This window comes from Aptenodytes patagonicus, chromosome 1 (assembly GCF_965638725.1).
Source record: "Aptenodytes patagonicus chromosome 1, bAptPat1.pri.cur, whole genome shotgun sequence".
Taxonomy (NCBI): Eukaryota; Metazoa; Chordata; class Aves; order Sphenisciformes; family Spheniscidae; genus Aptenodytes; species Aptenodytes patagonicus.
The window spans coordinates 103,317,707-103,343,862 of record NC_134949.1 but is presented as its reverse complement, the minus strand read 5'-3'; the positions used below and the strand labels follow the sequence as shown (position 1 = coordinate 103,343,862).

The following is a 26,156-nucleotide window of genomic DNA, read 5'->3' as shown; positions in this document are numbered from 1 at the left end:
CAACAGATTATTAAGTGCTGAAACAATATTAATAGCAAGAATTTTTGCATTTCTGAGACATATGAAAATAAAAAGTTATAATAAAAAAATCAAACAGGCAAATGCATACTTACATACAGCACCACTCCCATAAACCTCTCCTGAAAAATCTTTTATTACAAATTACTTTAACAGGTCCTAGTCTATAATGACTAAGACTTTAAGAATGAGTTCACCTGTGCACACTAACTCAGTCAGGTATTATACCTTTAGATAATAAAACATAAAATAACATAAAATAGCAAATAAATCCTGAAAATTAGCAGCAAGTTGTTAGGAAGAAATCTGTAGAATTGAAATAACATTCTTTAAAAAAATTATCAAAAGAAACTAATTTGCTACAAGACATTTTACGAACAGAGCGACTATACTCGGAGTAATTCACAGAACTGTTTGCTTGTTTCTTAGAAACTGTCTTTAGTTTAGGTAGACTTTTTTTTTTTTTACAAGATACCAATTATATAATATTTCTCTCTCTCTGTATCCTGTCTTCCTTCCTTCAGAATATGATTCTTAACACAACTTGCAAGACTTTATTCTACTTTTCAATCTTCAGAAATGCACCCGCATGCTTGCACACAGTGCTGCTGAAGTTACCTTACTTACATAAAAGCCCAAAGTGATGATACCGTGCAAATTCGCATCATGGAGAGAGAAACAGAGAGAAAGAAAGAGGGAGATGACTCCACATAATTCCAGTAAGATTTCTTTCTTGCAATTGGTTTTACATGGCTGGACGGGAAACAATGTAAATCGCAACAACACATAGCGGATAGACACAGAAATTACTTCTCCTACCAAAGATTTGATATTGGGTTCTCTGACTGAAGCTTGCTGATATGCGACCGAAAAAATGGTCTAATATTATAGTAATTATACAGCTGTAATGTATAATATGATACGAGTCAAAATTTTTCTTTGCAAAGGTTTAAAATTCTGCTGTATTAATTGTGAGCTGTAATGTCCCAGCCCAGAAATCCAATTTATGTATACTTTTTAAAAGACGTCATTCAAACCATTCAGCTATTTCTGAATGACAAAACAAATATTTGATAACTAGGAATGTGCAGCATCTAATGTTAGGAAGTTGCTCTCTTTCGCTAAAATGATCTTTGCCGAGAGTATTTAAAAAGTGACATTGTCACACTATACCAAACTCTGGCTTCAAATTGATCCGATGATAAGTAATAAATTATCGTACGTTAAGTTTTAGTTTGAGCTGAATTTCTATATTAACTAATTCAAAATAAATGTTTTGCAAACAAAGATCTGATTAGTTTGGGCCTTGCTCCTATATACAGATGCCTGTGCAAAGAACCTTGATCCACTTGCGGGATTTGTGCAAGTACGAGGGTTTGCTCTCACCCATCTAATAGTTACCAACTGACCATTTTTCTCTTTTGCCCTTCCCAAGCCTCAGCTGGCTTTGTGAGGAGGTATACACCATGGGGAATTGGAATGAATTTACAATACATACTTATGCATTAAATATTTGGGAAGCATTTTTATAAATATCTGGCTGTGTTTATTTCAGGTTTGGCTGTCATGCAGATGACAGCAACATTCTAAGTGAAAACACCCATGCTCCTGGCTGGAACAAACTGATTATAAAATTTGGATGAACAACCAGAAAAAGGGTTTTTTAGTCACATAGCTCTTTCCTTTATTCAATGGCCAACGTACACTTACTTGAAATAAAACACCACCCAAATTAGTATTCCCTCATTAATTTCCTGGATATCGCATCTTACCCCATTAGAAAAGTGTTTCAGTCCATTACTCTGACTTTTTTAAATAATAAAATTTGTTAATTAGCTTTTATGATTCAAATTTTGGGGCTCTTAGGAAAGCTTCTGTAAGTGTTCTCCAGTTCTAGACATTTGATGTGCTTTTCTTTTTGACCAGGAAACTATTTTCAGTGCTTGCCAACCACAAGCATTGCAGCATCCTGAGGCAGGCTGGCCTATCACCCCCCCAAAATAGCAACTGGCTTAAAAAAAAAAAAAAAAAAATTATAAGTGACAGGTTATACAGCTGATTTGCTCTTTTTCTGTTTCTGGAGCCATGCAGGCTTGCATTTTCAAGGTTTCCTTTACAAGCTAGAAAAATTGACTAGGAAACTAGAAAAGTTTATTTATGGTGAAAGTTAAGATTTTAACCTAAGACAACAGCTTGAATTTTAAGTAAATCATATATGGTGAGATTTCTTGAAAAACCCCACAAGTGTTGACAACTAGCCACCCTCTAGACTTTTTCAGTGTGTCCTACTACAGTTTATGCTATCATTTGTTGAAAATTTTGCAACCTTTTTCCCTTGTTAGCTTCCAACAAATTCTAATTTGGTATATATTTCACCTCTGTATTATCTGAGCTTTCAAAGAGTTGCGTTATCATTATGGCTTCTCCTTCACTTAAAAATATAACAAATGAAAAAATGTTCTGCTACTCAGAAGGAGTCAGGATATAGATGAAGTTTTCACTACAATTGCATCCCATGAAAGAAATAGGCCAAATAGTATGAGCATTTCATCAGGCTTTGCAACCTGCTTACCAGAAGCACAATATTTAACATACTCTCCCATACCAAAAGTACATGAAAATGGAAAACTCCAAACTTGCTGTTGTTCTTCTCGTAAGACTTGACAGACATATAACAAAGTATTGAGAACAAAATACATAAAGGGCTTCCAAAGATCGATGGTTTATTCCTAGAAAACTTGTAGGGATTTGAATATTTCCAATCTATATGGTTCAAAAATTGAGATGGCTTCTATCCCTTAAACAGAACTTGCATAGACACCAGTGCTTGTGATCTCTGAGGCTTAGGAGTTAGATGTTTTCACTTCTATTTTTAATAGCTAAATTGTCAAAGGACTGAAAGAACTACACATTGGTAAGTCTAACTTTCGCAAAGATGGATATATCCATTGTATGTGGCTAAACACATGCATTTCCACTGTCTCCCGAGATCTGTGCATTTGAGTGAGTAGACTGAAGAACTGCAAACTAAGCTTTTCATTTGCCTGCACATTTTATCTGTTATATATGAAGTTATAAATCAGTTGCATAGGACAAAGTGGAGTTAAATGCATTCATTGCTTTCCTGAAAAAAAAAATCTGGACTGTCATATTTTAAAAGCTAAAAATACTATGTATTTTTTAAAGGAGCAGAACTGAATTTAATTAAGAAAACAATATTCAAAACTAGTCTCAAAATATTACATTATACAATAGTGCAAATCAAAAATCTGCAAAATTTCAGTTTCTCAAAGACTCTGGAATAGCATAAATCATTTTCTTAATGCTAAAAAGAAACATCAGCGAAACTTTAATTTAGCTGTTGACCGAAGTCGTATCAGTAGAACGGTGAAAATCAACAATATGCATACGAGCACACATGCACACAGACAAAGTGAATACCTTTAATAGGATAAATATTTTAAGTATTTTTAAGAGGTTGTATCTTCCATTCATGCCACCCTAAAAACGTGCTCTATTTTCTTGCCAGAATAGCTGATACATCTTACAGTTCTACATACAATATAGACATTCAAATATATGATGAATTGGAGGAGGGGAGGGGGATTCGATGGTTATCTGCGATTGTTCAAGCAAGTATTTTTTTCTTTCTTTTTTAATAGGGGTTTGGTTACAGTTTGGAGCTAGTTAGAAAACATGATTTTTTTTTTTTTTTTCCCTTGCTTATGGGTTTACTCATGGTGCTAGTCACAATTCAATTTTGTGTGAATAACAGAAAATGGCTGTCAAAAGCATTCCTCAAATTAACGTCCATTCATAAATCAAGTTCTCGTCCCCTTTAGGCTGCTAGTGAACCTCCTATTTTTCCCCCCACTTTGGCTTTTTATCCACATAGTCTTACTTAAGAACACACTTAGGCAGGAGAAATATAAATATATTTTCAGATAGCTTTCTCTATTTTGTATATAATTCCCATCTAGCATACATGAAAAACCAAAACGAATGCAATCATTAACTTGTTACTTCACTCATTAGGAATTTTGCTCAGAAGGGTTCAGAGAGAAAGCACTTACTCTATAACAAGCATTATAGAATTGAATATAGCACTGCAAGAGCTCAACAAATGTCCCTTTACAAAGAAAGGATACATTTGCCTACATTTTGTTCCATTCGCTAATGTGCCAGTTCATAGTTTTTGCCATGAATTATTAATGAACCATTGTGAACAGGCAGCAGAAAAGAAAATAAAACATGTAAAATTAAGCCTTTAAATTTTTTTTTCCCTAGGTGTAACAAGAATTCAGCTAGGAGAACTTAAGACAGCACATAAAGACATGGGGATGGTAACCAAAATAGTCTGTATTTACTTGTTTGGGTTTCCCAGATAGGCTTGTAAACAACTTTTAGTCTACAAATCTTGTAGTTTGCAGACCTGCTAAGTCATCTGATGAAAAGGAAGGAACAAATGAATCCTAAGACCCATTACTTGTCCATTTTACCTTCCTGTCCATGAACCGATTCAAAAAAGGCTCCTGGCATCATGGTGCCCAATGGGCAGAAGACAGTTATGCAGAGCAGCAAAATATTGTGAAAATAAGCTGTACAAGTAATATCTGCCAAAGGCTGACATGTTTTAGTTTCCACAGAGTTAGCAAAAAACAGGACACTGTCCAATTCTATTTAGCAGATGATTCTGAGAAAAGTGATTTTGTAAAGAAGTGTAAAACAGGGAAGGGTTGTCCTTGAAGAACTCTTGCATATATATTTATATACGTGTGTTGTATATTTGTACAAATCAAAGTGTCACCTCATCAGCCTTGGGGGAAAAAAAGAAGGGAGCAATTCTACAATATTGCCCACAGTACTGTTTTATTGGCGTTGAAGCCTGTCATACTTCAGACTAAAAGCTCTGCAAACTGTACGAAGATTTTTGCCATTTTAATTGTGATATTTGGGTAGAAGTCTTTTAATATTCTTCTTATGTCTCAAACAACATGATTAATAAAGCTATCTGTTCAGAAATTCAAATCATTTATGTTTATGCACTTTTTAAGAGGGATTATAGGAGGACCTCAGCTAAACTTCCAGATGTACACTTTTGTATCTTTGAAGGGGGAAACACAGAAAACTAAATGTGTATATGATATGGCTTCCCTCTGTAATTGCTCGAAGGCCAAGTTTGAGCATTCTGAAATTTGTGGTCTGGTGTCAATAATTCAAAATCTGCATCAGAATTTGTGGCCCATCTCTAGAATTACTTATTTTAAAACAATTTTTTCTCACGCCTGACATATTTACTTCAGTACTCAAGAGATCAAAAGTAAAGGCTTTGCGAGTTCATCAGTCCCAATCTTGGTAGCATCTTTCAATTGATCATTTGAAGAATAAGCACAAAACACATTTAGTGAGGTGGAATGAACTCACTGTAAGGTGGTATGCAGCTTACCGAATCTCTGTCCACTCTGAGCTTGTTTTATGAAAAAATAAAAGTTCACTTCACTCTAGAAAGGCTTGAAAACACTCCAGGCAGCAGCAGATCTTTGCTTCTGTTCATAGCTCTGAGCTGAAAAACCCATCTGTTTGGCCTCATCTTTAAACTAAATTCATGGTCATCTTACATTTTTGTTACTGTGTATTTTGCATCAATAATGTAGCAACAATTCCACAAGTTTTGTGCTACATTTCTTTTATTCTACCTATACTCTTAGGCTAAATACTACTATTCTTCGAACTATTACAGGTATCCAATCAAAAATACCTCCCCTCAAATCCACAGGCAACCATCTCCAAATCAATGGTAGTGGTAGCCTGTTCAAAATTTGATTCCATGTATTCTTTGTGAGTGTGAATACCCCTAAAAGCTTTGCACCAGAGACCCCTATAGGGCTAGCTTTACCCATCTGCAAACTGCATTACATATTTTTCAATAAAAGTTTTCTGCTAAAAATGTACAAATAGGAGCCTGAACTACTGGTATTTTGTGACAGATTAAAAGGAGAAAATGCAAAAAGATTTTTTGCGGACGCATTTTGACCTAAAGTAATTTCCATACCTTTTTAGCCCTATACGCATCTATGGATACAGAGCAATGTACAAAATATAAGTACCAGAAGTATCATACTTAAGTACAGTATCATACTTAAATATCAGAAAGGGAGAGAGGCCCCAGAGGTTGAATGGAGGATGAACAGAAGGCATGCCTACCACAGAGCATACGACTCTGCTTAAAATCCTCCTCATACATAACCTTCACAAATTACCAGAACTGGTCCCACAGTGTTAGCAAGTGGCTGCGAAACCCTTCTCTAATCTCTAGAAAAGTTTCAAATAAAAAGTCTGTGGCAGCCATCTGAAAGGCTCTTCAGCGTTAGTAAGGCTGGTATGTTAAGTACATTCAGGGCGTACATTGTGGGGGAAACTCTTCTAGTGAATTTACTCAAATGCGGCCTACTAATATTGGCTGACTTCTCCAAACTCAGGCCGAGGCTGAGGCCTTCTCTGGATGTAAATTAAAATTTTCTTGCTCTTTTGACCTACAAACCTACTAAGAAGTATGTTCCTCTCTCCCAAAATTAACATGACGTTTGAAGATTTGTGCATGCCAAAGCTGCTTCACTTTCTGCCCAAGTGGAGCCAGCGTATACACCACCATGAGTAAATATATAAAGGTAAAAATTACTTCATTTTACCTGTGCCTAGCAGAGAGAAGCATGAAGGCAGAGACACAACAGGAAGGACCCTATCCTTTTTCTCATCATCTATGCCCCCCTATTTCTAGTCTGCCTGGTACGCCGTTTACTGCAAACCAACCACCCAACATGCTGTTACAAGCAACATGGCTCTAATTTTACCTAACTAAATTAAAAGCCTCTCTTGTGCAGATTACCACAAGTGACTAAATTTTCATTATTGTATCAAATTTCCCCTTTTAAATCCCGAGGAAAGCCACCCAGGTGAGGGCTGAGAGCCTTACTTAATTATGAGTTGTTGTTCAGCTGCAGCAGTCACTCCAGCAGGAGAAGAGGAGGCCGTGCTGACAGCAATGGCTGTCCTCACCTCCTCCTCCCAGCCCTCGGGAGGGTCTCTTTATAGCACAGCAGTTCAACACAAAGAGTCCTGCCGTGCCGTTCACAGGCAGCCATGATTCCAGCCATGATTAGGAGGACAGACATGGCTGAGGTCCTCATGCAGATACCCTCCTGCTACCAAAATGGTGGGGAATCCACCACAGAAACAAAGTTCTCTTTCCTCCAAAGAGCTTTAAAATGGCTCCTCATAAAATAAAAGCCTGCCTTACCTGTAACGGGGAGCTGTGCCTGTAGGATGGCAAAGATCACGATCCTCCTCCACTTCATCTTGCTCGCCCGGGCGGTGCTGGGGAGCAAGAGGCCGCAGACTCGGGGCGAGGAGAAGAGGCACCTCCACAGGCTTTGCTCATCTGCTGGCTCCCGCAGGAAGCTCACCTCCTATGAGGGCTTTCGGAGTCCACCTGCTGGCAGCAGCGCCGAAGCACGCGCCTTCTTCTGCCTCGCAGCCAGGCAGCCTCTGAGGTCTGGGGTTTATGTTCTTGGTATTGATGTTTGGGGTTTCCTTTTGTATTTTTTTCTTTCTTTTCTCTTTGCAAGATGGTTTTTGGCGGGTTTTTTTTCCAGTTTGCCTGATGGTTCCTAGGATATCCCAGTCAGCAGCTGCTGATCTCTATAAGGGGCCTAGAAAGGATATATGGTATCAAATTTGGCCTGACTTCAAAAGGGATACTATACAACTATGTCCAGTGTGCAATATGGCACAAACACAAGTTTAAAACTGGAAGTTATAGTCACTCTTGAACAAGTAGCTGGCTAAACCAGTAAAGATGTAAAGTTCATTTCTAAATCTAATTGAAATATGGCCTTACCACGAGCAACTGGAAGTGGCTGCACTCTCAGGGCTATGGGGTGGCCAGCATCAGGGACAGCTGGGCTCTGCCTGTCCTCGCAGACAGCGTCCACAGGACATAAAACACCAGCACAACTGGTGCTGCTTGGCTCATTTCAGTTGTACCTGTCCATGAAACGGAGATGCCTTTTGATGTGAACACACCGCATCTTTGTATTTCAAAAGTGTCTCAGCACGTGCAGAGCTCTGGAGCCATTTTGTCCTCTGAAGCCACCACAGCCTGTAGGGAGGACAGCCTGTGTCATCTCTGCAGGAAAGCACAGCGTGCATCTCCTCCTCGCTCGGCTTGAAACAAAAAGCTTCGCAGCCTCTAGGTATGCATGCCACTCCTACCTACTGAGTGGGCCACAAGGTTCAGCCTTCTTGCTGCTTGAAGCTATCCTCTAGTGACAGATCCTGAGGTAGACCAGCACGCCCCAGGAGTGGCATGAGTAGTTTGAAGGTGTCTGCATTCTGAGAGCTAACAGGGCTTTTCAGCCCCACATTCTAGGCTGGTCTGTTAACACGGTCCTCAGAGCGACACAAAACCAAGCAGGTCTGCCTGGCAGCCGTGCTGGTGAAGCCTCGTTTCCCACAGGTCCACCCATGTTCTCCATCCAGCATGATGACTGCAGTGCCTCCCATGCTGCCCTAAGCCCCTGCTGCCCCCTTGGCTCTCCCGTGCCTTCCTCTGTGGGGCCAGGCGGCTGGGCACGCAGCCCCGGGTAGCACGTGTACATGCTGACTAACTAACCCAGCAGCCCAGTGTGAAAGTGAAAATGCCCTGTTTTTTCTGCTGCTCTGAGGGATCTAACAAGATCGCTGCAGCTAGCTACACAAAACCATGAGTAGAACAGGTTACATTTGAGTCTCCTTTGTTTAGCTGGATTGATGTTGACCCCCCAGGTCAAAAGTGGTTGGGGTGGTGGTGAGTGGCAGGCTGAGCCAAGAGAATCATAACGCTTGTTTCTTTGCGAAGCCAAGCTAGTGATCAAATCAGGTGGTATTAAAGCAGCACTCTGTAGGCAGCGGTGGATAACCACACAGCCAACAGAATAAGCACGCTTTAGCAGTACCCAGCAAATGTCACTCTGGAGAACGCATCGTACTATGAGCTGGAAAAACACAAACTGATTTGTGTTAACAATATTAAATCATTTCATTATGCTTTTACCTGAGGACCTCACCATGTTTTTCAAATTAGCCTTACTAAAGCCAGGGCAGTTAAGCTTTTACAGATAAAGAAATTAAGTCTTAAGGGAGACAGCGAAAACAAGGCACTAGAACTCAAAGAGAACCAGGAATGAGGGACACCTGGGAGTTGTTTGGCTTTTCAGTTTTGGGGCTTTTTTTGTGTTGGTTTTCTTTATTAAAAAAAAACAAAACAAAAAACCACAATTTTTAAATGCATGAGAAAAAAAGCAAGGGGACAGCCAAGGTGTGCTTAGGGGTACTTTCTCCTCAACATTTCTCATTACATTATTATTATTATTAAGCAGCAGCAGCTAATAAAAGGATTCATTTAGGGTAATAGAGGGGAGAAGAAACCCAGCATAATGAGATTAAATTAAGAAAGGTGAAATCTGGAGTTTCAGAAAAATCTTCCTGAGGAGATATTAGACAGAAGTAATTTCTCCAGCAAAGTGTTAGGGCATTTATATGAAAAGCATACCACGTGACACAGTGATGCCAACTCTCACTTTGTAAGAAATCTCACATTATTGTGCTTTTTTCAAATGTGAACAAATAAAAATACTCGCTTTTATTAACAGAAATAAAAAGTACATTTTAGACAACTGTGAATTAGAAAAGCTTGAAAACACAACTTTGATGCACCTTAAAGCCTAAAACTCAGCCTCCCCCCATCAAAATACAACTGGCTCAACAGAAGACTACTGAGTGTTTACAATAGTAATACTATTAATACATTTCAGGATCAGAGCTTAGGCTGGGAGGAAGCACAAGTATCTCAATGAATAATTACTTTTTTTTTTCTCCTGCATTTCTAATTCTTAGAAAAGAAAGAGAAAGAGAAACGTGCATCCCCAGCATGTACAGGAACAGGATTGGTGATAACTATTTCCCAATAGTATGAAGACAACTGGCAGGGTGAGAGTTATTGTGCATATAAGATGTAAGGATTTATAGTCTTTTGAAAGAAAAGTAAATTGAAGTTCTTGGAAGAATGAGACCAAGAAATTCATCACCTTGCTGTCTGAAGTAATGAAGGCTAATACACTGATATAACAGCATTATGCTTTTATTTAATAATTATTATATATTGTACCAGCCAATACCAAAATTATTAGTATTACTAGTACCAAAACCTAGCACTGCATGCCATTCTATGATACCTAGACAGTGCTGCTGAGCCTCTGATCTCCCTCAGCCTTGGGGAGGTTTTCTTTGTGGCTCTTCTACCCCAAAAGCTGCAAGGGAAGGCTGGAGATGGGCTCTGACTCACCGCCAGGCAGAAGGCAAAGCACTGCCCATAAGAGCCACCATGCATTGAAGCTGAAAGAGGTGTCATTAGTCCCAGAAATGGTTGTGCTCAGGTACACGGTCTATATTCCGACGTGAGCTGGATAAAGCCCTTTCTGTCCACTTCCCCATGTGACAGAAGATTGGCTGAAATAAGGAATTAGTAAGAGGAAAGAGACCCCTGCTCCCACTGCAGGCTGCCTAAATCTCACTGACACCTTATCCAAAAGCTAAAATAATATCATACCTGTTATTGATATTTTTGGGTAACAGTATTTTCAGAGGAGCAAATGGCACTGCTCATCACTATTCTGCTGACCCCTGTCTCCTCCTGTTATTGATCATAGCTTCTCCCTCCGGCAGAAAGCCAGCAAATTATCACTTTGAATAAAGAGTTGAGGCCAAAGGTAAGGAAAAGGAATGAAGAGCTGTATAAGAAAGGGAGATTAATGGCAACAGTAGACACACTGGGAGAACAGCAGTTGGGCCAGTGTGTTTTGATGTCTAGATAGGGAAAGGTCAGAGAAATAGAGTATATGGACTTCATTTAGAAGTGTGGGTAGAGTCAGAAAAAGGCTTTGCATGACAGTGCCCCTAGAAACTCTCTCCTCCCCATCCCTCAGCTTTTGCAATAAGGCAAGCTTATCATTATAATCTAAATACAATGAAAGTATACAAAAGAGCAATCATGCTTGTATTATGAGTTATTCTCACAAGAAGCATGGCATGGGAGATGCAAATCACATGCAGTCGAGGAGTACAGAAAAAGATAAAGGGGAAGTGGTCTCTTCTCTAGGAAAAAGCTTTTCTGTGTTCATACAGCTTGTAATTACACGATGAGGAATTATTTTCTTAGACTGTCACCTTTTCAGCCTATTCAGTCTTTGCATCTCTAGGAACTACATAGCACAGTAAAAACTTCAGCACCTCCTGCCCATGTTGTGCATTAGGCAATCTTGTAAGTGCATTTTTACCAACAGTTTAAACCATACTGATATTTCAGTTTACTCACTTCAGTCAGATTGTAAGACCTTTGTTAACACTGGACTAGAAACGAATGCCAAGACTAGTTCAGCTGAACCAGCAGCTATTTTTCTCAATACAGACAAGGCCACAGTGGAGACATAAAACCCTCCCTGCTGGTTTAAGAAAACTTCTCAGCTAAACTCGACTCTTTATCTAAATATACGGGTGGAGGAAAGTGTATTTCAAGAATTACGTGCACTGGGAAGACCGCAAGATTTGATCTATGGTTCCTGAAACAGAATGGGTCAGGGAATTGAAGTGGTCCCCAAGTACAACTCAGCTGTGTTTAACACTGGTTAAGGTGCGGCTCATTTTCTGTAAGGATAACATCTTTCATAAAATAGACAAGGTATGCATTCAATTGGTTCTGTGCATCAATATGCCATTCTTTCTCTGGACACAAGAAATCCTGGAACAGCTCTAATGCAAGGGGCTGATTCATCCCCAGAAGCATCCCCTTTTCATGCTTACTGGTTATGCTTTGACTGTACTATTAAAAAAAGCAGCAGGGTTTGCAGGTTTAACAGGAAATAAATGAAAACTAAAAAACAAACCTGCACCACAGTCAAGCCGGGGATTAAAAAAGTAACTACACACTGCCCTCTGGCTCACGTACCGCTACCACACAGAGCTTGCCTGTAATCATCACCGCAGACTGCTGGGACTAAGAACAGGTCAGTTATCGAAAGTTCTCCTAAGCCTATTTGATACAGTTAGTACTTGCAGGCAAAATTAATACCTACATCACCTGATGGAGGAGCTGGCCAACTTTAGAGACGGGAGAATCCAGACAGACTGCAGAGTCTTGCCCCTGATCCAGCAGGGAGTGATAGTTGTAGTGCCAGAACTAACTTAACAAGTATCAAAATCGTTTTTGGAGATGTTCACACAAAGATAATCGGTGTTAAATAACCAACAATTTTCTCTGGTGAGCAAGCTGTAGCCCCCAGCAAGGCATGCCATTCACGCAGTAGACAATATACTGAAAAGAAAAAGTCTGCTGTTTACAGTGTGTAAGCCCACAACTTTTATTGACAAAATGTTGCGGACTGACAGTCCTACATTGCTTCACTGCATTTCAATGCACTGTAGTGCCTTACAGTGAAGCTTCGCTTTGCTATAATTGGGTTCAACTGTGCTAATCTCCTTGGAATGCAGCAATTAATACTTATTTAGTGATAATTGCCGCATTCCAAGAGGATTAGTCCCTGCCCTGCACTTTTGCCACCACTGCAAACAGAGAGCTGGAAAGAAGACAGTGTCTAACTACAGGTCTTGCTTTGCAGCTCCCAACAGGGAGACAAGAGAAGTTGGTCTCGCTACAACTGCTCCCCTGTGTGTGTGAAAATACTGCTTTTCCAAGGAAAAACCACTTGACTGTCACTACTCCTTGCAGCTGCATTGTGCAAATAGAAACCTGGCCGCATCCAATGAGGGGGAAAAAAAAAAAAAAAAAAAAAAAGAAAACAGACACCTGCGTAGTACCATGAAGACAAACAGAGCCATGAGTGTATGTTTCCTATGGGAGATGATAAACAGGCCGTGATCCAGTGTAAGAACGAATTCCTATTCATTATTTTGGGGTTTTTTGTGACTAGCAGCCCCCTGCTCCCGCTATGGTCTTAAAAATTTTCAGTGCAACATGAGTTTTGGAAACCTATAAAGGAGATGTTAGTAGAAACTTAAAATGCACCCTCTCTGATTACCCAGTTTTGAGACTACTGAATGTGTAATGTCCAATTCTTTCCTCCCCAGTGAAGCCTTTATGATCTGCTCTGGATTTTTTTTTTTAATGCACTGGAGAGACCACTGCTTATGTCATATCTTAAGAAGGAAGCACAATGCTTCTTTTCCTTTAGGCTAGTCAAGCTACTCTCTCACATCATTAACATTTTCACCTGTTAATTGCAGGTGAATTTCCCTTGGAAAATTCTGGGACCTTACCACTAAACACACATTCTGGAAATGCTCTTTTTAATTATAGAGCACCTTCAGTATTTTCTTGCATGGCTGTAGAGACTACAATTGATCAGCAAGGTTATGTCTCTCATGAATATAAAAGTATTGTGAAGCCAGATTTTAAGAACTGTGACAAGTATCTTCCTTTATTTTTCTTCCCCTCTTCACCCCTAACACATACCTCTTCTGCACTTTTCAAATGCTCATCTGGGGAAAAACTTAATTAAGTGAACTGAAATTCATTTAAGCATTTAAAACAAATCAAAAATCCAATTCACGCTTGATTAGGCAACTGTTTTTAGCTAAATGACAACAGGAAAGAACTACGCGAGGTTCTTATATACTGCAGGTTCTGTGCAATTATTTCTCTATTTCTTATCCCTAAACAATTGCTGCATTTCAATCTAGAAACAGTTACTTTTTAATACTGGGTGATGTTTAATAGGTTCCATTGGCATAAAACATTATAGAAATACAAAGTATCTTCAATGTTTTCACATAAATATACATGCTTACATATGCAATTACATACATATACCTAGTATTTCTTGAAAGTCTGTCTGTCTTCACATTTGCACACATATACCCTCTGCATGGCTTTGTCAAGTTACTCTGTGTTTGTAGCAACCAGAAGTAACCTTGTTTTTAAAAAAGCATTCCTCTCATCTAAAGGTACTGAGATGATTTACAAGCATTTTACATGAAACCTGCAAACTGGTATCTATTTACATTTTTTTTTGGGGGGGGGGGGGGCGGGTGGAAGTAAGGGTGCAAAATGAGTAAGGTTACAACCTGAGTCAGTGGCAAAAATAACATGAAGTAGTTCTAGACCTGTATGGGTACACTGACAACATTATTGAGGTTGAGGGAGAGACTCCCCTCTCTCAACAAGACCTGCAGCAGTTGTTGGATCTGCCACCATAAGTGTGCTATCTCTTTTGTTTAAACCGGCAAAGTTATATGCAAAAGTAAGCCTAATAGCTGCGGGAATCAGAAGCAAAGAGTAATGGGGAATTGTTAAGGCTTTTCTACCTAGGATATGAAGAGCTAGAGAAAAAAATAATTCAGAACAACCACTACAGCTATCAGGTTCTTTGAGTAAAAAGAAAACATCCACTAAATAATACAAAATTTCATCACTTCAGATACTAACTGCATACCTGGTCTCAGTCAGCCAGAAGACTCCAGGCAGCTCTGCAACCAGCACAATTAATGAAGGTCAAGTTTTTAAAAAGCGCGACTTTTGTACCTTTAATATACATTAACTGGGTTTTGTTTCCTCTCGAGCTCCCAATCATCACGACATATATAGGAGCTTTGTGGCTTCAAGGTCAGACTACCCGTTTCAAATCTAAATCCAACTGAGGAAAAAAATCTGACAAAAGCAAGTATCCAGACAACACATTACCTAAGCCTTGTCTCCATAGAAAACTAGGCTATGAAGAACATTAACCACTATAGCCAGAATGAATGAGTCTTACACTCTAATCTTATTACACTATAATATTCAACACCGAAACTCTGAGGAAGCCTCTAGACACAAAAGTTTTTAAGTCAAAAAGCCCTGGGAGCAACTCCAAGAGTTTTGCACGAGAAGCTCACGGACTGAGCACCGAGGGCCAGCTACTCCACCAGAGCAGGGGAGCTGGCAGGGTCGGCAGGGCGGTGGCCTCGCCACTAAGATACACAGTCCCACAGTACCCAGACAAGAAGTGCAGGTTGGGTGACAGCAACCAGGGTCAACCATGGTTGAGGCAGGTTTGAAGTCAAGTCAGTGGGACTAGGCAAGCAGCGAGGGCCCGAGCTCCAGCACAGCCCCCAGGCAAATAGGGGAAGCTTCAAAGCAGGCTTTTCCCAGCTCTGCCTCACCACCCAAACACCTGCACATTGTCAGGGCTGGCCTCCAGCACAGGCAGCCCAAACCCCTGGAGAAGGGCTGGGGGGGACTCAAACAATCCAAGTCCAACAAGATTAATTAGCTGTTGGAAATTATAAATCAGAATCAGGTGGTTTAGTTCAGCTAACAATAAGCCTAAGCCAAAGCATTGTCACGCTAATGAATACCCTCACTTTGGATTCTTATAGTTAGTAAGTACTGAGAGAAATAAACACTATTGAGTCTGGAGGTGGCTGCTCCCAGATGACGTTCCGAGGCATTCTATACTCGTCCTTTACTAGTTTCTTAATTTAAAAACCTTTAAATCATTTTCATGGATATTACTTCTGAGGACTCCATAGCACAAAATGATTACAAAACACAAAAAAATGATGAATGCTTCTTTTCTAGCAGCTAGCAGGCTGCTGTGTTTATGGAGGAAAGCATTCATAATGTAAAGCACTGTAGAAAAAGAATTTGTTCGTATCATGCCCCCTGTCATATGCTTTTCCGGCATCTTTGAGTTATGACAAATTCAATAACCAATTTCAAGTATTAAACATTTAACAATCAACGTGAATGTAAGTCTATGGCACCCTCTTGTGTTCAACAATAATATAACAGTTTATTTTATTCTGAATCTTTCTAGACTCAGTGTGTTGTTATTCAGGAAAAACCCGTTGAAAACAAATCCATCCATTAAATCACGATTAATACTTTTTGTATTAATCTAATACTCTGCTTGGGCTACCTCTATTTTATTGTGAAGATCACAGATGCAACATTAAATAGCTACAAAATTAATTCCAGATAGAACTGAATAAAGGATTAAAATAATTCCTGATATACACAAGCTCTATTCTGTAATGATGTAGCCTGTCGCAAGAATCTACTGGACATAAGTCTAACATTAAAACACAAGAAATTGAAAATCAAGAAGTAGAAACACAAACGTGTCAATGAGCAAGATTAGTAGACAAAGGAAAAACATGACTACATCGTTAGAGAGCCAGGCTGAGATTATCCCAATTAGATTCCCAGCTAACAAACATCCTGTGACTTAGTGAGGTGCCTAAGGTTATCCCGTGTCTCAGATTCTTATCTATGAACGGAGATACTTAACTTCCTGGCTGTGGACAGTGACTTCATTACTATTTAGAATATGCTCAGGTACATCAACCATGCCATGGTAGAGGATACACATAGTCAGAAGTCAAAACGCCGATTCATTGTTTGCAGCTGTATTAATTTCTTATACTCAGCCTCTTCTGTTCTAAGTCACAATGTTACTTCTGGATATTAGGAAAAAAGGAAACATGCTCACAAGCAAATTCCTGAATGAGCCTAATACAACAAAGGTAAGCACAGGGAGAAGAAAAGGAGGTGAGGAAAAACAGGACAAAAGCAGATGACTTTCTTGAGCTAGTGATATTAACATTTACACACCTATCACTAAGGGAGAAAAACAGAGATATTTAGTATGATACCCTAGTCTGCTTTACTATTCCACTTCTACATACAAAAATCTCTTTATCCAAGTGTTCAATGAGATGCATAGGTATAACAACTCCAGACAGTTCTTCTCTGATTAACCCTCAAATCCATCTCTGTGCATGTAGCTCAACCATTCTATTGTTCACTTTCCAAAAGAAACATCTGGCTGGGGTTCTCTCAAATTTCAAATATAGAGAGATTCGGATGATCTAAAATTGTTCCAATAAAATGCAGTAGTATTACAAAACTGTTTAAGATGAATTGTTACCAAAAAAGCCCTCCCACTCCCAATCAGAAAAGGCTTGGGAATTGGTACTAATGGGAACATCAAATCCGACAAGACAACCAGAAACAAAACAAGCTTTATTCTGTACCAAACCCCCAAATGAAAGTGATTCTTTTAAAGGTGGCATACTGGTTTTGGCTGGGATAGAGTTAATTTTTTTCATAGTAGCTTTTTTGGGGCTATGTTTTGAATTTGTGATGAAAACGGTGTTGATAACACAGGGATGTTTTCCTTATTGTTTACACAACGTCAAGACCTTTTCCGCTTCTCACCCTGCCCTGCCAGCGAGTAGGCTGGGGGTGCACAAGAAGTCGGGAGGGGACACAGCCGCGACAGCTGACCCCAACTGACCAGAGGGATAGCCCAGACTGCAGGACATCATGGTCAGCAATAAAAGCTGAGGGAAGAAGAAGGAGAAAGGTGGGGGACGTTTGGAGTGATGGCGTTTGTCTTCCCAAGTAACCATTAACACATGATGGAGCCCTGCTTTCCTGGAGATGGCTGAACACCTGCCTGCCGATGATACAGTCATTTAGAAATGTAGAAGTCCTAGCCGGAAGAAATAATCAAATAAGGCTTCCTTGTATTAATTTTCACAAACTCCACTGTTATTATTTTATGTTCTATTTCACAGTACTAGATTCAGAAAAGAAAGTGAAACACAAAGATGCTTATTTCATCCAAGGAGGGAAAGCCAGGTGTAATAGGGGTGTTTCACTATTTATTCTAGCAAGCGCGAAAGACTCCAGAGCAACAATAAAACGAGAACTCTGAAGAGAGAGTGCTTGTGTAAAAGAGAGTGTGAGGGAGAGAAGTATTCTTGAACGTGCAATAAATAACACTGCACACCACTTGTTCAAAAAATATTTTAATTTTAACAAAAGCCCAGCATCATCAGTCTCACACATCAGAAGTTATGGAGCGATATGTAATGCATTCAGGTATCTCCACAGAAAGGATCAAGTCCATATGCCTTATATAAAAATATTTTCCAATTTCATATTTAATCACAGAATCATAGAATAGTTTGGGTTGGAAGGCACCTTTAAAGGTCATCTAGTCCAACCCCCCTGCCGTGGGCAAGGACATCTTCAACATCTAGTTGAAGCAACTAGAAGCATCTAGCAACATCAGGTTGCTCAGAGCCCCGTCCAGCCTGACCTTGAATGTCTCCAGGGATGGGGCATCCACCACCTCTCTGGGCAACCTGTTCCAGTGCTTCACCACCCTCAGCGTAAAAAATTTCTTCCTTATAAGGTCAGTGTTACCTGTTCAACAAATTGTTGAATTTTTGTAAAAAATTCATTTTGTAATATTGTAAGTTTTTTTGATCCTAAATTAATTTTCAGATAGTAGAACAGAATGGGTTTGATACAGTAACAAGTACCTTTTTTCCTCTTGCGGAGAAGGAAAACTTAGTAAGTTACGTCAAAAATACTTTCACAAATCATTCCAGTATTTGAGAAAAAGTAGTGACTAATAACGACATTAAGATGTAGAGATGATTTGGTGTGACGAATTCCACTGTTCTATATATGGATCTGCCTCTAAGGAGTCTAAATTCTCACATTCTTTACTCTGTCAACTAGGTAATATTTGCTCATTGTAAAATCAACTTAATTGTTCATAATCCCTTTTGGATATTTGTGAACTTAGCACATGGGAGATGAGAGGATGTAAAAAGGTGTTAATTTATTTTTTGTGGTTGTGTGTGGCTTATTTTAGCAGAGAATTAATTATGCACACCTTTCATTAATTTTCATTCTCTACACATCATGAATCATCTGTGTCATACGGTATTGCTTCTTTCTTGCTTCTGGGTTACTAAACCAAAATTGCTGTGTAAGGCTTCCAAAACCAAAACCCTGCTCAGTTCTACTGTTGAGGGTAATAAAAGCTGTTAAATTGCCATTTGCTCAGACTAACAAAGCTGAAGATTTCAGAATCCTAATCAGAAAACATTACCCTTTACAACATTCTCATTGAATTTACAAGCCACTACTCTTCTTATACTAAAGTTAGATACTTCAGGTATTACCACCCTGCTTCTTTTAAAGAGTCAGGGCACATAACCACACACTTCTAGCTGAAGAGTTACCAAGGACTTATCATGAGGTATACGCACAGTTTGCATAAACACAATCGTATTCTATAGCACATTCAATGTAGGTAGTAAAATGGAAAAATGGCTCAAATGAGTGCGTGTATTCGCGTGCAAAGAAAATTCTGAACAGACTTTGGGAACTCAGCTTATCATTTGCCATTGTGATACAAGCAATGCTATCCATTCCACAGTCAGCTGAGCCATCCTGTGGTACTTTGCCATAAAGATCTAAACTAAACTGGTACTAAAAATAAAATTGGAGTGCTCACAAACAGGTATTATTTAACTAAGGCATTGAAAGGTTTAGAACTGGACTAATCCTTTAGTTTCCAGTAAACACAGCCTTTCTGAATGCAGACTGTCAACAAACAGACATCTTTCGGAATCACGTCCAATGAGTAAAATTTAGTTATGGCTTATGCACAAAGGTTTTTGAGTATGACATGATTCAAGCTGTGCTAGTTAGTGAGAATTTACATTTGCTTCAGAAGGGTTATACAAGCTCATTAACAATGCAAGGTGTTTGATTTTTTGCATTATTAATTCAGCTCTACAATACATAGACAAAAAATAAATCTTTCATGAAACAGCCAAAGTAATTCACTTGTATATCAGCATCACCAAGGATCTTCTTCCACCTACAAGGAGTAAGAATAAGAGTGAAATTGAATGCGTAAGTGTTGACTGCGCTAAAATGTATTTGAAAGTTTTGAAGACTTAGTTTTATGTAGATAATAGAACACAATTTCTCTATACTTCAATATTGCAATGATAAATTCAAAAGCAATTTTGTTTTGAAAATATTAAGCAATATTGCTGCAATCCCATTAATACAGCTTCATAAACGCTGAATAGTCTCACTACTTTTCACCTGTCTTGCAATTAATTCAAACAGAGCACAGTGACTGTGCCCACTATAGAAGAAACCGTATGTTTCTTCTGACTGAATAAACTGAGGTACAAGTGCAGTTAACCACAGATAGTTCTATAGGTACTATACTTGATATTGTTAAGTAGGTGGATCCCCTATTTGAGCATATCTTATGATTTCAGGCACTGCATCCAGTAGACTACTTAGGGAAAAGACATAAATGTGTATAGAGAGATAGTTAATATACACTGTTACTAATAAGGAGAAGTTTTACAGATTCCAAATATGAGAGTTAAGCGTGCAAAACTTAAGTACTTACTAAGGCTTGACGCTGTAATATTCTTCTGGTGTCACAATTTTCAATCCACCAAAGTAGTCCAGGACCCAAATATTGGTGATGTTGAATTTGGCAAAGAACCAATTATGATCCTTAGGCCAATTTTCCATTTCAGGGTGGCGACTGAATAATGCTTTTTTTGCTAAGCCCGCTTCTGAATCTTTCACCTAAACAATAACCAGCAAAATATTACAGTAAGATACAGTCACGTGAAGAAAAATTTTAGCTAAAAAAAACCCACTGCTGACTGCAGTGTGCTCTTTTCAGTTTAGCCATGTTTTGTCCCAAAGGACTCATTACTGTGGCAGAGTCCACTTATCTTCAGTGTGGTGGACAACCGCATGAGACAGACAAAAACTCCAAGGTAGTTGCTTTTAATATTAAATCAAAAGGGTGTTTTTAAAGTAAGCATGAGCAAGAAAGTACTTCATCAACATAAGAATAAATCTTTCAACAAATCACAAAACAGAAGAGTATGGATTCTTGCTGAATTATTACAATGCAATGTTTTGGGTGTAATTTCACCTCCTCTGCACCTGCTCACGCAAACAGACACAAACAGATCCAACTGTGTTCAGATGCATGCAAACACACACACACACACACAAATGGGATGATATAACAGAATCTACAAGAGAAGGGAAGCCGAAATGTGTGACAGCACTTAATATACAATCTGCAAATATTTAAAGGGTTAAATCAACAAGTTAGAGCTCTGGGTATGGTTCAAGAGGAACTAATTAAAATAAACAATTCCATTACCTGATGAGAAACCCATGACAGCAATTAAAGGATTGCTGGAGTGTACTGTACAAATATCTGAGGTGTGAAAACACCAAATAAGAATTTAGACTATCATACAGGAGAGACTAATGATGATTAGTCCTCATCCTCAATCATTATCCTCAATAATGGGATTAAGATCTTCAATGACTAACACATGCAGTTCTAAATCCCTTCTATGGGACACTAAAGTACTGGTGCATGAAAGAATACTGCCCTGGCAGCAACGCCACCAGATAACACAATGCACTTTTTCTGTCTCTAATACCTGTAACTTTATAGCTCAGGTTAATATTTACTTCAATAAAATTTCAGAAGCGTGTATGTCACACTGCACAGACCAAAGAATTTAACTGAGCAAAAGAGATGGATAAACCTTCACACTTCATTCACAAGAGAACTGTCTTAGACTTCTTAGTTTCAAAACAGGCCTAGAGGAATGAGGGAGGTTTCCTTCATTACAATATTGTCCTCCCAAGTTCCTTGCTAAAGACATGCCAACATAGCTCCTGCAAATATCAAGTGGTAACTTCATCTTCCTCACACAAACTATGAGCTAGCCTTCTGGTATCACGGCACATAACACCTCTTCATATACTTTCGCACAGAAATTCTAACCTTTCTCTTCTCCATTCACTAAACAATACTATTTGGTGCACACAATCTTGTCCAGTGTCAACTTTCAACTGCTTACCTTTACAATACTCCCACAGAAGATTATGTGGGCACAGAGGGGATTCTGGGGATCGTATCCGTGCTTCTTGCAGTAAGGAGTCTGTGCCAAAGACACAGTTAAGGAGGCATTTGAATTGATCTGAAATGCAAGTAGTACAACAAGAGGTTTACGTACTTTTGCAAGAAAAATGTCATACCCACCATATTTTCAACTTTCGGTACTTTATTCAGCTCAGTATTACTGGCAAAAAGAACAAAGCTGTCATCACCTTTTCCTAACTATACCTGAAAGCCTACTTAGATGAGCTCTGAATCTGAAAGAAAGCCCAGTTTAGAAGTGTGCTGAAGTTTGTTAGCATAAAATGCAAACCTCACAAAACAGCACTCCTTAAAATTCTGAATTCAATATACAGTCTAGCTATTTCACATTCAAATGATGATATATTCCAATTTACATACATACAGGACAGCACAGAAGACAAGGATATACAGTGAACTTCATTAAGTTAATTCTGGTGGAAGGACAAAGTGTTACTGAAAGGTAACCAACTGAGTTTCACAACTGTTGATGAGATTAGTTAAAAACAAACACAGACACACACACACACCCCCCCATCAAAACAAGCCTCCCGGCTGCCCCCAAACTGATCAGCTCTTTTGAAGTTTAAAGCTGATTTTAAAAGTTAGGTTTAAAAAAATCCTGAGTATTTAAATGACACCTAAATTGAAGAATTAAAGAATCTGTATCTGATTGTTTTTCTAAAACTAATTTGGTGAACGTAGCTTGAAAAGTATTGGTGCAAAACAGGGTTGCCTACCGCAGAACGTCACATGCTAAAGTTCATTTTCTCCCAGCAAAGAAAGTTTACGTGCTTTGGGAAACTTCATTAGAAGAGCTCACCTAACAAAGAAACTCCCAGAAGTCACTCAAGCACTACGCAGGGTACCACTGAACTGATGAGACAGGAGCCACCACCCAACTCTCAGCACTGGTAGGAAGTCACACAACTACAAAAAAGCTGACTCCCCATTACTCAGCACTTCCTCCTACCGGACCTCTCGCACGTGACCTTCACCGCTTCCCTCATTTCCTAGCCAGCTCTCTCTTGACCACAGCCACGCGAAAGAGCTGAGACAAGGCCAACTGCAGGCACTGGGAGCCTCAGCATGCCAGCCCGCTGCCTTCCTTTGTGCGCTTGCCTTCCCGGTAAGCTCCAGAGATTCAATTACTCCTCCTTCAGTAGCCTGTGCAGGAGCCCTCTTTGCTCAGGTCCCACACTCCCAACTTCCAGTCCTTTTGACACGTTTTTGTGACGTTCTCCCCGTCTAAATATTCTGCGGCCCCCCATTTCTCTACTCAGTGCTTCTGGAAGCTTCAGCCACTTCTTCTGCCAGGGTGCTGCTTAGCAATTTTTCAGACCACGATCAGCAGGAACTTCTCAGGGGGACTACTGAGCGTCAACACTGGCAGCACCGCTCTGTGTTTAGGCGTTCAAGGGCTAGTAATTGTCCCCGGGGCTCACAAATGAGGCGACGTCCCTCGGACAGGCAGGCAGCACCACTACGCCGCCTTCAGAAAATGCCGGTGTAAACCCCGACTCCTACAAGAGAAATTCCAACCGCCACTCGCTACCGAGACGAGAAAGCGCAGGCGGCCAAGGAAAGCGTGACGTTGCACTAGTAACCTGCGTGCTTGCGAGTTCCAGGTCTCCTTTGTCGGGGTCACCGCTTATATTTGCGGCTTGCATACACCACTGTCAGAGCTGATTCGGCAGGGACACCCCCCCCCCCTTCCCCCCGTCCGCCGGCTGAGGGGGCAAAACCCCGCCTCGCCGCTGCCCGAGACGGCGCTGCCCGCGGCCCGGCCGCTCCCGCTCACCTCCAGGTCCTTCACGGAGATCTCCATGTCGGTCAGGTAAAGGTAGGGGACGCCGCTGCCGCTGAACGGCTCGGGGGGCCCGTCGCTGAGGGAGAAGATGTTGGCGAACGGGTGGCCGCGCAGCCCCTCCTGCGCGGAGAGCGTGGCCAGCGCCCCCCAGTCGCAGTTGTGCAGCACGAAACGCGCCATGCGCGCCGCCTCCTCCGGCGGCGGCGGCGGCGGGACGGCCCCGCCGGCCGCCAGCAGCAGCACCGCCGCCGCGCACAGGAACAGCACCCCGGCCATCTCACACCGGCCACCGACTGCCGGGCGCCGCAAGCTCCGAGCCCCGCATCCCCTGCCCCGCGCGGGGAGGGGCGGGCCCCTCTGCTCTCCGCCAATCGGAACAACCGCGCCCGCCCCCCTTCACCAATGAGGGCACGCCGGGGACGGCCTTGCGAGTGGGAAATTAGCCTGTCCGCTGTCAGCCAATGGACTCGCGATGTCCGCTCTCTTCAGCCAATGAGAACTGCTGGGAGGCGGGGACGACCCCCACAGCTTTCGCCGCTTGTAAACATCTCTGACAGCTCTGCCTCGCCGTCGGGAGGGGAGGGAAAGGGGGCGGAGTCACTGGTGGTGCAGCAGCCAATGAAAGGCCTCTTCAGAACTCTCTGCCAATCACGCTTCGCGGGCGGCCGGCAGGAGCGGCTCGCCCCCGCCTGTGACGTGTATGGGGGGGGGAGGGTCGAGGCGCGCGGCGCGCGCAGGCCCCAGTAGCGGACGGAGAGTTCCCGCGCCCGGGGCCTGGCCGGGCCGTTGGGCTGCGGAGGGCGCTGGCGGGACGCGGGCGGCTCCGGCTCCGGCTCCGGCTCCGGCTCCTGGCGCCGCATATGCGGGTGGGTCCGTGGCGGCCCGCGGGCAGCTGAAGCAGAGCCAGCCCCGCAGAATGGCTCTGCCCGCCTGCTGGCACCCACTCGCTTGGAGCCGACCCGTGTTGCAGGGTCCGAGTGACGCGGCATGGGTCGTGGCGTCAGCGCGGCGCCCAGCAGCCGTCCCCTGGCGTTGCCCCTGGTTTGTCTGGCCAGGGAGGTCAGTCGGGTCCGCAGGGCGGCTGTGGCACTGTCGGCCCCGCTGTCCCTGGCTACTGCTAAATCGATCTCAAAGGCTGGTTCCGTGTCGTGGCAAGCGTCCGTGTCCCGCCTTCCTTGAGGAAAGCCTTGCCATTTAGTTACAACGAGCAGGGTCTATCTGAAACTCTTCAGGACTGTAAAGCTGACAGGATCGTTTGCCACTAGGCATAGCTCACGTCTTGCCACTTGCAAACTGCAGGACGTATGTCAAAACCCTCTCTTCTACAAGACTTGGTTTTGCTAGTTGAACAACCTCCTGGCCTTCAGTGCATTACTTACAGAAATAAATACTGAGGTACGCCTCTTGTTACCCGTCACCTTGTGCTCAGTCACTTTATAAAGATTTGTACAAAGAAATGTTTTTACCTGGGGTAACACTGAGACTTGATTCAACTTTTCTTAAAAGATGGGAGATTTCCGTTTTTCCACTTCAATCTGACCAAGTATGTCTACAGTACGTGCATAGCAATGTAGGACAGAGAAACCCAAATTAACTTTGTGTAACTGCCATCTGCCCCCGGGTGCCCCATAGCACCCATAGCTTATAGCAGGCCAGATGAATCATTTTGTCGGGCTGCATTCAGGAAGGAAAACACACCATGCATCCATTCCCTACCATTTACATACTGTCCTGCTGTGTACAGGCAGAACAAAATAATTTTTCCTCCAGTATTCCCCTTGCCTGCAGAGTGTGGGCCGAGAGCCTGGCTTTCCCTCCGGGGCACCAACACATGGAGCCTTCCACTGCTGCACTCTCCTGGCGATGCTCAGGAGAAACCTGTGTTTTGTTATAACCAAAAAGCAAAAAAAAAAAAAAAAAAGGCTTCTCTGAACCGCTGATGTACAGCCACTCACCTCGGGTAGGTAGCTGAGCTTGTGAGTAGCAACTGCTCCAGCAACAAAGCAATACAAGCAGCCTCGTTTGTGATAGAGGACAAGTGATATTTCAGGGCAGAGTGCTAAGGAGAAAAGCGGCAAGAAAAGGAGTGAGATGTGAGAGAAAAGACTGCGCGAAAGGTTGTCTTTATGTATGTAGGGTTATGCAATATACTTAGATGAGGGGCAGGAGTGGAACGTGTTGAAGGGAAAAAGACAGTAGCCGTTCTGCAGGAGTGAAAGGAGTGTGGACGAAAGGGACGAAAATGGTCTAGAGGAAACGGCTTAGGAAGGAGAAGGGGATGAGGAAGACAAACTGCTACAAACTCTTTTCGTTAGAGATTTTTCTAGCTAAAAGAGAGAGAGACATTATAGCTTCCTCTTTTCTCTCCCCAACAACATGTGCATGCATACACAGAAACTGCTTGTTTCTCTCTGTTTTCAAGCAGTCCTCCCCTCTGAGAA

The 26,156-nt window shown here is 41.4% G+C and overlaps 2 protein-coding genes across 5 annotated transcripts in view; both read right to left on the bottom strand.

Annotated features, from left to right (window-relative positions):
* CD247 (CD247 molecule) overlaps positions 1-7,607 on the bottom strand; it is a 57,473-nt gene extending 49,866 nt beyond the window's left edge. For both annotated transcript variants that reach the window (XM_076351272.1, XM_076351280.1), the window contains exon 1: positions 7,316-7,607. In XM_076351272.1, the coding sequence (XP_076207387.1) occupies positions 7,316-7,373 (58 nt within the window). In that variant the 5' untranslated portion in view covers positions 7,374-7,607. The remainder of the gene's footprint in view (positions 1-7,315) is intronic.
* A 35-nt stretch (positions 7,608-7,642) lies between these two features.
* CREG1 (cellular repressor of E1A stimulated genes 1) lies at positions 7,643-24,020 on the bottom strand. Of its 3 annotated transcripts, none has more exons than XM_076351253.1 (4): positions 23,707-24,020; positions 21,847-21,966; positions 20,352-20,536; positions 7,643-7,727 (listed from the first exon to the last, which is right to left on the bottom strand). In XM_076351253.1, coding segments are annotated over exons 1-4 (591 nt in total). In that variant the 5' UTR covers positions 23,992-24,020; the 3' UTR covers positions 7,643-7,726. The 3 variants fall into 3 exon arrangements, with proteins under 3 accessions (XP_076207368.1, XP_076207360.1, XP_076207376.1); XM_076351245.1 differs by lacking the exon at positions 7,643-7,727 and adding an exon at positions 17,910-19,799 and having other exon boundaries at positions 23,707-24,012; XM_076351261.1 differs by lacking the exon at positions 7,643-7,727 and having other exon boundaries at positions 20,351-20,536; positions 23,707-24,019.
* Between the last annotated feature and the right edge of the window lie 2,136 nt (positions 24,021-26,156).